Source organism: Wasmannia auropunctata, unplaced genomic scaffold (assembly GCF_000956235.1).
Source record: "Wasmannia auropunctata unplaced genomic scaffold, wasmannia.A_1.0 LD335478.1, whole genome shotgun sequence".
Taxonomy (NCBI): domain Eukaryota; kingdom Metazoa; phylum Arthropoda; class Insecta; order Hymenoptera; family Formicidae; genus Wasmannia; species Wasmannia auropunctata.
Genome location: NW_012027412.1, coordinates 13,829 through 26,070, shown reverse-complemented (window position 1 = coordinate 26,070; position 12,242 = coordinate 13,829). Strand labels below are relative to the sequence as shown.

The 12,242-nt window shown below is 27.6% G+C and overlaps 1 protein-coding gene across 1 annotated transcript in view; it reads left to right on the top strand.

Moving 5' to 3' along the window:
* The window catches only part of LOC105456924 (transient receptor potential protein), a gene marked incomplete at its 3' end in the record, with an annotated part of 23,767 nt that overhangs the window by 7,442 nt on the left and 4,083 nt on the right, over positions 1 to 12,242 (top strand). The window contains exons 5-16 of the mRNA XM_011701309.1: positions 614 to 753; positions 988 to 1,189; positions 2,778 to 2,948; positions 5,933 to 6,167; positions 6,251 to 6,403; positions 8,098 to 8,243; positions 8,580 to 8,686; positions 8,795 to 8,901; positions 9,110 to 9,233; positions 9,299 to 9,494; positions 10,461 to 10,625; positions 11,532 to 11,754. Of these exons, the coding sequence (XP_011699611.1) occupies positions 614 to 753; positions 988 to 1,189; positions 2,778 to 2,948; positions 5,933 to 6,167; positions 6,251 to 6,403; positions 8,098 to 8,243; positions 8,580 to 8,686; positions 8,795 to 8,901; positions 9,110 to 9,233; positions 9,299 to 9,494; positions 10,461 to 10,625; positions 11,532 to 11,754 (1,969 nt within the window). The remainder of the gene's footprint in view (positions 1 to 613; positions 754 to 987; positions 1,190 to 2,777; positions 2,949 to 5,932; positions 6,168 to 6,250; positions 6,404 to 8,097; positions 8,244 to 8,579; positions 8,687 to 8,794; positions 8,902 to 9,109; positions 9,234 to 9,298; positions 9,495 to 10,460; positions 10,626 to 11,531; positions 11,755 to 12,242) is intronic.

Below are 12,242 nucleotides of genomic sequence, written 5' to 3'. Positions count from 1 at the left end.
CTTGTACACCGATTTCAAAAGAAAAAAGGTATTCGGCAAATTAGCCAGTATGCCACCATTTTGAACATTAAAAAAATAAAAAATATCTTTTTTACTTTATTATATATGTACAACAATGTCCTTAAAGTAATTTTTAATAAAGTTATGTTTTCCCAGAAAAAAATCCCAAACTTAGATTATCATTTTCGGCCTCCAGGGTGGTGTAACCCCTTAATTCCTTTCAATTTAAAATTTTCACAAAAGTATATCTTTTTACATAAGTTTGTAACATAATAAAAAAACGAACAATATAATATTGTAGAAAAATATGGTTTTTGTAAGCATGTAGATATAATTTTGTTGGCGATTCGTCTGGCGGTATAGAATAATTTTTATTATAAGTCCGAAATGTGTTGTTATATTTGGCGTAATCCGTACTGTACAAGTCTCATTTAATCTTAGAACATATATTACGTTCTAAGCATTTAATATTGTAAGGAAAGAAATTAATGGGTTAATTATTAAATATAAAAATAGTAATGATACTCTCTAAATTATTTAGAGTGAATCTCACTCTAAAAGAGTGAAAAGTCACTCCAGAGAATTTAAAGAGTACTTTCACGTTTTATTTCAGAGTTGGGAAGCCGCCGATTCGTCTTCAAACTTTACATCTGATATAACTCCATTGATTATAGCAGCTCACAAAAATAATTATGAAATACTGAAACTGCTTTTACATCGTGGCGCGACTCTTCCCACACCTCACGATGCTAGGTATATACAAAGTTTAAAATGTATTTTGTAATGATAACAATCAATTTGTTATTTTATTCAATTTATTGTTTTATTATTTTTACATTTTAAATTAAAGTAAAATAAGTATCTAATAACTTGAAATTTTTCGGTACGTTTTTTATATTAATTAAGTCTTTCTATATTCACTCCTGTGAATATAGAATAAATTACACGAGCTGTTTATAAATAAACAGCACTATCATTTTATTGTAGGTGCGGTTGCGACGAATGCGTCACTTCCAGCGAACAAGATTCCCTTCGACACTCGCAGTCGCGAATAAACGCGTACCGAGCGCTCACATCGTCATCTCTAATCGCGCTTTCATCGAGAGACCCACTTTTAACGGCCTTCGAGCTTTCATGGGAACTGCGTCGTCTCAGCAGGATGGAGCAAGAATTCCGCGCCCAATACAACGTACTTAACTTGCTAATTTTCTCCCCTTCTTTTACTCATCGAGTCATTTCAAACTAAACGATCGTAATTGAAATTTATATCGCTTACAATCTTAATCTTTTGTATATCTACAGAGTGTTCTTTAGTACCCGATATACAGCATATATATGTATACATTTTTCTGAATCCAAACCAAGCAAACAAACATGACACGACACAAACACGAATATACAACTTTCTTCAATGAGTGCGAATAGCGACACTCATTGAAGTAAGTTGTTCATTCATATTTATTTGCCTTTGTTTGGTCTGCACGGCTTTAACACAATATAATCAGTAGGTACACTTCGTGTCGGCATCTTTGATCTCCTTTTCTAGATCACGTGAGCACCCATCATGTTAAATCCAGGACCGAATTGAGAAAAGTGCTTCATAAGTAATAAAATAGACAAGTAATAATATAAATTCGATACAGTAAATCAATAAATTCAATGTGTGAATCAAATAAAACGTTTTATTAGTAAAAATTATTCGTAGGAATGATCACTAAAAAAATTTTTTGATGTAATTGCTTGTAAATTGTCTACGCATTACGTGTATATACGTTCCTATCGTCTTGCATTTCATTGGATCCAACCCAAAACAAAAGTTGCGCGGCGATACCTGCGCGAAGACTCAGTTTTTCGCGAAGTGTACCTACTGGTTATACTGTGGCTTTAATATGTCGCAATTTCAATGGCAAATTCAGCCATAAAAATAATTCTAAATATTTGTATAAATTTTTGTTTCACTCACGCTAACGTATAAAATTACATTCACTTTCTTGTGATACTATAATAATTATTATATCTTTTCTTTACAGTGTTTTAAAATATTTGTAGCTTCATCATCGAATGAAAATCAATTTAATAGATGTGATATTATTTCAGCTTTAAGTTATAGTTGTGTTCTTCGAGGCGGACAGTAATCGGCGCGCAATTTATGATAGCTGAAATGTAAAAAGATTTAAAAATTAAGACTATTATTAGGCAATCGTCATCTAGCTTTGGCCGTAATTGATCCTTTTTCCTTCGTTATTTGTTGTTATACATCGATTTTGTTTGAAATTATTGTTTACTTTACTTTGTTTACAGAAAAAGTTTAAAATGTTCAGATTAAATTGAAATGTTGTTCAATATAGCATTGTTGAAGTTTATTGAAAGTAAATTTATTGCTAATGTTCATATTAATAAAATTACTAAGCTCTTTAATAACAATAATAAAACCTTATAAATTATTAAATGACAACAACACAAAACAAAATAAAAATAGAATAAGTGTTATTAATGGTAATAACAATAAAAATAACCAATAAAATAAGATATTAAATGAAAACAACAAAATAAAAAAGACAAATAAAATTGGATAATAAATAAAATTTCTACTTGCATATTTTTACTAAAATCATATATATTGTATACTCCGTTCATGAATTAATTCTTCCAGAGAGAAATGTTAAATTAAGAATGATCAAATTCAACAAGTTTAATCTAGTATTATGTTCTTTCAAATACACGTATGTACACTGCATATTCCGATTTTTCTTAAAAATAATTCTACATTGATCCAGGAGATGCGGGAACAAACGCAGCAATTTGCAACCGCTTTGCTAGATCACGCGCGCACGTCTTACGAACTGGAAATAATGTTAAACTACAACCCTACCGGCGAGAATTGGGATCCTGGGGAGAGACAGACATTGGATCGACTCAAACTAGCTATTAAATATAAGCAGAAACAAGTATGCATTATAATATATGTATATATAATAATACGTTTTACGTGTTTATATGTTATTTCTATATCATTATTTTAAATATAAAAATGTAAAAGAAACTACTAATATTAATGATGATAATGATAGTAAAAAAAGTGAACAAAATAGTGAAAAAAGTATGGCACATACATACGTACATACGTACATATGTACATACATACATACATACATACATACTTATACATATACATATATGTATGTTGTTTGTATGTGCGCATGCATGTGTATACACGTGCGTCCTCAATATTCAATTTTATTTAATTATGTGTATATATGTATATGTGCAGCAGAGGGCCGTACAAAGAAAGAGATGGATATACCCTATCAGAGAGTTTCTAGTATAAAAAATTCCTAAATTTTAATTAAAATATAACTATTATATTGTTTTTATCCAAATTAATTTTCGATTTAATTTTTGTATTCAAATTATATATTTATTATATGTATTTTATAAAATAATAACTTAAATTTAATAAAATCTTAATTATTTTGATGAACATATTGATGATGTAATTTTTAACTTATCAATTTTTATACTTTTTATAAGATAATATACAATTTAGCTGGTTGTCTGACATAACTAGCAGTTATTAATTAGATTGTATAATACATTGTATTAACGTTATTCAAGTTCTTGTGCAGTAAGTAATAAAGAAGTAGAGAACATATAGAATAATAGAAAATAATACATGATTCTTTATTACTTTTCAGTTTTTAATCCTTTAACTGCATAGAACGTATATGTATATAGGTACGCTTTGAAAAATAACGTTTATCTACAGAGAGCGTATATACTAAATTTATAAACAGATAAAAAACCTCATTCTAATCTTTGCATTAGAAAATTCCCCTGAAAATTCTTTGCACTGATATGCAAGGTATTTTATTTTATTTAATATGCTCGAATATGGCGAGACTAATTGTAATTGAAATAATGAATTTTTATCTTTCAGGATTAAATATAACAGCATAAAAAAAAGATACATTAATTTTACAAATTTGATCTTAGATCATAGATTCAATGTTACTCTCAATTTCACTTTAAGGAAGAACACCACTGTGACGGGTTCAAAAAACAGATTTTTTTTGCACTTTTGCTTGAGGTCTTAAAAATATGTCCCTAAAATATTATGTTGAAATTCACAATGGAACTATAGTAAATATGTAATAAAATAGTACATGTTCAGATATATACGCCCGGCCGCGTAAAACTTTAAACGCGTTTTTCTCGAAACCATGTTTTCATAGCTGGGCGCTCGCACATCTCGGCCAATTTTTATCCGACTTGATTTTTGGACAGAATGTTTACAACAAAATTGTCTTCAGTTAAGCGTACGATTTTTTCAATCGGATTATTATTTTTGGAAAAATAATTTTAAAAAGTAATGATTTTTTTCGCAAAATAGCGAACTATTTTTTTAAAAGAGTGCTATTTTGTTAAAAATTATTTTTAAAAAAATCCGTACGCTTAACTGAAACTACACTTACATACTTTAAAATGAAAAAAGAATGTTTGATTTTAGACATCCTGTTCAGACGCATTCGGGCGCCCTTGCACCCATGTTTTTCCAATAAAGATTTACGTCATCGAAGATGGAGGCCACAAATATTAACATTAGTTTATGATTTTTTAAATAAAATCTTAAATATATGTATTTTAAATATATAAAAATAATAATTCATACAACTTATTAATTATTACAAAAAAAAATTCATGAAAATAGCCTTTTTTTTGGCCGTCACAGTGGTGTTTCCCCTTAAGGTCAATTTAATTTTTTTTAAATACATAGAACCATAATTTTATAAAGTATTTATAGTATAATCTCTTTTATAAAAAATTCAATGTCCCTTGGCATAAGGTTTATTCTGATTCAAATCAAATATAAACATGAAAGAGTTTTGACTTCGATATCTGGCTTTGTTTTATTAGTATTAGTTCGTCTACTGTTTATTTCTGAATTATTTGTAATTACTATAAATATTCTAATTAACGTATCTCAACATTAATACAGAACAATATACCTATCTATGTGATTGTAACTTAATTTCTTTAACTCTTTTGTTTCTAACGCCGACTACAACTGCTCAGTTTCTGCTGCCATATTGTTGGTATAACATGTCAACACACTTTGTTATATTTCTGACGACAGTTACTGACATCGTTAGACATTATAGATTCTGTGTGAAAATTGCTTTCTGCCAAAATTGATAGGATATTCTGTTTTGCAGGTTTGGCTATCTAAATAGTGACTTTATTTTATTTCATTTTATTTTTAAAAAATGTTCATTTTTATATCACATTATTTTGTTTATTTTCTGCATGCAAATAAATCAAAATATTATAATTTAATCAGATATTTTTTTATACAGATGTGATGAACTACATAGTGAAATAGGCAAATAGCAGACTGCAATTGCGTTGTTAATACCAATAAAGCGCGTTTCACGATAAAGCTATATTTGTATAGCAATAAAATTTTATGTGCAGCTTAACTATAATACAAGTGTTAAATAATCTGAGTTAATATTCTGAATCAATAGTTAAATATTCTGAAAAAACCCAAAAGCATAAGATTCGATAATCTTAGGCTATTATATTTGTTGTAATTTAATGATGTTAGAAGTTTGTAAAATATGAAAAACGTTTAAAAAGATATTTTTTTTACTTTAGAGAAGTCAAATTAATTTGTTGTTTGTAATTATATATTTTTATAAAAACATTTTTTTATATAGAAATAAATTTTGTTTTATTATACAAGTGTGCGTACGTGCATGCGTATTTATATCGCAAATAATTTTTACGCATTTATTAACTTTTATTAATATTATTTAATTTACCTAATTAAATAATATTAGTAAAAGTTGATACAATTTTAATTTTCTTTGTGTAACATTTATTAATTATATTATTTTATTATAATACTTAATGAATTTCTTTTTTGTTGAAGTTTGTCGCTCATCCAAACGTGCAACAGTTATTGGCTGCTATCTGGTACGACGGTCTTCCAGGATTTAGAAGGAAAAATATGATAGCGCAATTGATGGAAGTTGCCAAACTTGGAGCAATGTTTCCGGTTTACAGTACTATTTATATGATAGCCCCCACTTCGCAAATGGGATTGTTTATGAAAAAGCCGTTTGTCAAGTTTATATGTCATTCTGCATCGTATGCTTTTTTTCTAAGTAAGACACGTCCTTATTTAATTTACATGTCCTTTTATATTATTTTATAATTTGAAATATTTTTGAAGTATTTCTTTTTTAAGTGCTACTCGGTATGGCATCACAAAGAGTCGAATATCTATTAATCGAATTGTTTGGTAATGAGTGGATGCGAAAGATACTTGCTGGCTGGAAAAAACATGAACGCGGTTGCATCCCGGGTTTTGTCGAGACAGGCGTGGTTATCTATGTGATAAGTAATGCATTTATATAAATCGTAATATTAAGAATAATTAATTATTTAAAGTTTTTCAATTTTAAATAAAAAAGATATTAATAAAATACTATTTAAAAAATTATTATACAACTTCAGCATCTTATTATTAATATCTTTACCTTCTTAAATAATAGAAAAAAATTTAAAGTATAAAATTTTATGGTTTTGAAAAGGATGTAACGTAATGGTAATATTTTCATAGTATATGAAAGAAATTTTAGGAAAACAATTCGATTTCTTAAAAAATACACACCCACACGCAATACAATTATATAAATTTCTTTCATATTTAAATATTTATGACATACTTTTTAAATGCAATTATATATTTCTTTTAAATTATATGTTATAATTATTAATTAATTAATTTTATTATTTTGCATTTCAAAAACACATAATATTTCTTTTGCGCATATAAAACACACGCACGCACGCACGCACGCACGCACGCACGCACGCACGCACGCACGCACGCACGCACGCACGCACGCACGCACGCACGCACGCACGCACGCACGCACGCACGCACGCACGCACGCACGCGCGCGCGTAAAATAAATCAATAGATGATAATGAATCTATAGAGCAAGAGTTTATAGAATAAAATTCTATATTTTACTTTAGCCATAAAATTTAAAATAAATGTAAAATACTAATTTTTAAATTATCTTATAATTTTTTCTCTTTCTTTTTCTTTTAATACTTTTACGCAATAATAAAATGAATTAATTAATATAAAAAAACAATTAAAAAGTATATTGCAAATATTTAATACATAATTACATATTTATTTTATATCTTTTTTATCTTTCAATACTTTTACGCAATAATAAAATGAATTAATTAATATAAAAAAACAATTAAAAAGTATATTGCAAATATTTAATACATAATTACATATTGATTTTTGTTGATAAATCAACAGTAGCTGTTAATCCAATAAACATCCGATTTATAACAATTGTAAATAATATCTATTATTAATTTAATTTATAGAAAAATATTTTAATAAATTTAAGAGCGCCTTTCACAGTCGAGGCTGGATATTGGTGCCTAATAATATTTTTATACGAATTTTAAATCTATTATTCAGCTATTTAAATATTTTAATTAGTAAATATTTTATATATAAAAATTGTTCTTATTTATATTTAAATTAAAATTTATACACAAATAATTGATTTTAGCCTAATAATAAAGAAATTTTTACAATGGCTTTCATAAATTGCTAAAAATATTATAAATTATTAATTCTTGGCTATTTAATATTAAGATCACTATGTGTATACAACAAATATGGGAACATTACCAATTTTAATCGAAGCTAGATATTGATTCCCAATAATATTTTTAGAATCGGGAGGTTCCAGGTTTAAAACGTAGCTGAAGTAATATTTTTCGTAATATTGTTTTTACAGAGTTTAAGATGTTTGTAGCACTATCATCAAATTGAATCAAATTGAAGATCAATCTAATTTGTGATATTATTTCAGCTTTAGGATGATGATTGCGTTTTAAAGATTGATATAGTATTTGTTACGCAGTTAGGTAATTGAAATTTAAAAATATTATTGGGCACTAATAACTAGTCTCAGCCCGAAATTGGTGTTCTTTCCATATTTATTTACTTTTGGCAAATTACTTCTTTTTATTTTTAACAAAATGTATTTGTAGGTTTAATCATCGGCGAAATTAAATCTTTATGGGCAGATGGACTATTCGAATATATATCGGATTTATGGAATATTGTAGATTTTGTTCAAAATACATTTTACGTAATCTGGATAAGTATGCGAATTACGGCTTGGTGGATAGTACAGGTGTTTTGATTTTAAGACCATTTTATATAACTTACAATTAGAATTTGCGCGAGATCACAATATAGTCTTAGAAAAATAAAATAAAATTCTACTAATTAAACATATATTAGTATCTTCTATGTAATAGTATCTTTAAAAGTATGTTTTCTTAGATTTAGATTTGTCTTAAAAAAATAATAATACTTGTCTAATTAGATTAATTTCAATTTTTCAGTAGTTAATTTTTCATTTAATGATGCATATATTTTTAAATATTTTTCATTTTACGTACATTTTTACTTTTATAAGATTTATTTTCTTTTCTTTAATTTTTAGTTTAACTGCATTGTTTTACAGAGAGAATATTGGAGTGGTTTAGATCCTTGGTATCCAAGAGATCAATGGCACGCGTTCGATCCAATGCTGCTTTCAGAGGGAGCGTTCGCAGCCGGAATGATATTTAGGTAATTTCAGTGAACATTCAGGAACTGTCTTCTTATTGACTAATATGTAATACACACGTCATACGCATGAATGTGTTTCAGTTTTTTAAAACTTGTTCATATATTCAGCGTAAATCCTCATCTCGGGCCGCTCCAGATTTCCCTCGGGAGGATGATAATAGACATTATCAAGTTCTTTTTTATCTATACCCTCGTGCTATTTGCCTTCGGCTGCGGTAAGTAACACGCCTCCAGATTACTTATTCATTCGCCGGAGTTTCGTTGTTCGTTCGTGAGTCTCATATGTACTAATCGGAAAATCATTCCACTTTTACTTCCCAGACAAAACTGAATAATTCCCTTGATTCAACGCAATTGATGCAAAGCGGAATAAACGTAGAAAGTAGGACAATGTTGTGTTTTAAATTTGCTGTTCTGTTATAGGTATGAATCAATTGATGTGGTATTATGCGGATTTAGAGAAAAGAAAATGTTATCACGCGTCTGACGAGTTGCCGGATTTCGATAATCAGGAGAAAGCCTGCTCTATATGGAGAAGATTCGCTAAGTATGAAAGCCGAAAATATATAATTTCGTAGGCAATAAATTTTAAAATCTGATTCGTGCTTTCAGCTTGTTCGAGACATCGCAATCTCTCTTTTGGGCAAGTTTTGGTATGGTCGATTTAATGTCGTTTGATCTGACGGGCATTAAAAGCTTCACGCGATTCTGGGCGCTCCTCATGTTCGGTTCTTATTCCGTGATAAACGTCATTGTGCTGTTAAACATGTTGATCGCTATGATGTCTAATTCTTATCAAATCATTTCGGTAGAATCAATTAATTTTCCAAGATATTATAGAGAATTTATATTAACAAATAAAAATTATTTAAGAGAGGAATAAGAGATTTGTATGGTCAAATTAAAGGGGAAATTTGTGAATTTATTTCAGAGAAAGGAATAAATGGATATATTCTCAGGTCATATTCAAATAAATTTTCGTTTTTTATATTTTGCATATGAGAAAATAAATTTGTAATACAAAATTTATCAGAAATATAGGAATTTTCTGGAATTGAAACAAGTTTCGAGATTTACCACGATTTCGTGACTTCTAAGGAAACTACTTTTTTATTTAGTTTTTCTTAGGCTACTTTGCTCTACAGATTAAAAATTAAAAAATTACGAAATAACGTAAGTAATGCAAAAATTAATTTAATTTTTCCATTATTTACGTACAACTAAAATAACTTTATGTTGTTGTAATATTTTATAACAATATTTTTCTAATTTTGATCTATTTTAAATTTAATCTGTACAATAAAATGTTTTGAAGAAAATTGGTCCAAAAAAGAGTGAATTGCTTCCTCAGAAGCTGGAGTTGATGCGAAACATTCAAAATTTTTGAGCCTATCTAGTGACAGAAAATTCTTGTATTTTTAATGATCGTCATATAGCGAAAAAATATATTTGACGGGAGCCGCTACCGCATTTCCTGATCAGTTGTGTGTTATTAATTAATTTTCTATATCTCAAATATAATAATACATAACATCTAAGACTGTGATATTTTTTTTTATTTTTCCATTTCTAAATAAATCTGCAAATTTTGTCTTTAATTTGAAGATAAAATATAAACCATACAAATCTTTTGTCCTCCATTTATGAATTTTTATAATATAATTTTTGATAACATAATTATTCAATTTTTACATTATTTTCTTGTTAAATCGTTTGAAATTGCATTTAATATCGCGTTAATACATTACTGTACTGATATATTGTATATTTTTAGGAAAGATCTGATACAGAATGGAAATTTGCCAGGAGCCATTTATGGATGAGTTATTTCGAAGATGGCGATACTGTACCACCGCCATTTAATATGATTCCAACGAATAAAACTTTTCAAAAACTATTTAAATGTGGAGGCAGCAATCGTTCTACAAGATCCTTTATAGTAAATAATTTTTATATATCTGAGGTGTATCAAAATTACAGAGATGTTTTTTCATTAATTCCATTTAATTAACATTAACAGGAATATTTTTCAGCCAAATCTATGAGCCCTATTCTATTTAATATTGTGATTTTTGTGTATAATTTTGTATTTGACGATTGTAAATAAGCTTTTGACAAACTATGTTTTATTATCTAAATTTAAATAACAAAAATGTATTTTTTCAAATAAATTTTAAAGACTTTATTTTATTTTAAAATTTATTTGTAAAAACATACAGTATTAAAATACTAGAAAATGATAGTGATAAATAAAATGTAACAAATGTAGGTAACGAATATTATACAATTCCAGTTTATAATATTAATAAATTAATGTTAATAATGTTATTTATTATTTTTAAAATTAAGTTAAGCTAATGTATGTTGTTAAAATTTGTAAAATGTGACAATATAAATAATGACGTTGCTTAACATTTTTGTTAAGTGAAAGTTGTTTTGAAATTAAAATGTAGAAGCACTTAAATCTAATTTTAATAATTTGGGAACATAATCTGATAACAGCAATTAAGTCACATTTTAATCTACAGCCACATTCTATCATTAGGAACTTTGCACGTCTAAAGAAAGCATTATTATTTTAGAATAAACACTCAAATAAATATTTTCAATATATTTTAAAATATTTTAAATCTATTAAATAAATGCGCGTGTTATGTATTGTCTGTTATTATTGATCTGGATATGATTTAAATCTCTTAACGCATTTTAGTATTAATAATAGTAATTTAGAGCTTACATTATGAAAATATTATTAGGCAGCAAGATTTGGATGTTAAAGATACTTTCGATTTAATTATGTTAATAACAGTTACTTATAGAAATAAATCATTCGATTTGATTTCAGAAAAAATCTCGAGAAAAAGCTTTGAACAGACATGATACCATATTGCGTCTACTTATACGTCGTTACGTAACAGCTGAACAAAGGAAACGAGATGAATTTGGTATTACGGAGGACGACGTCAGGGAAATTCGCCAGGACATTTCGAGTTTTCGATATGATCTGATCGACATCCTTAGAAAAAACGGAATGTGCACACCGGCGCTCGACAAAGAAGATGCGAACAGTTAGTATATTTACACACAATAAATCTAGTATGTAATTGATCGAAAAGTTACTCTATTTTGAAAGACAAGGAAAATTAAATTCTTTTCTTAGATAGAGAATTAAGAGCGGTTTTCAGCAGCGTCACGCTGTAATTCCAGAAGTGGCAAACTAAAGTAGATCATGTAACAAAAAATAGAGATGCCATAATGACAACTAATGTAATTATATGTAATTGACATCTAACAATAAGTTTAAGGGAAAACAAAATTTCAGATATGCATTAAATTAAACTTGGCTTATACTTTTTTAATAAGAAATAAAGGGCTATAAGCCAAAGCAGGGTGTTATGTGCTCCAAGTAAATATAACTCTTTAATTAAAATATAGTAAACAGACGTTTCGATCCAAATAAGATCATTCTCAATGTTAAGCGCAAAATTAATAATACATAATTAAAAATAATATTTGGTTATCTCAACGGTCTAACCATATAAATTTAAAATACAAA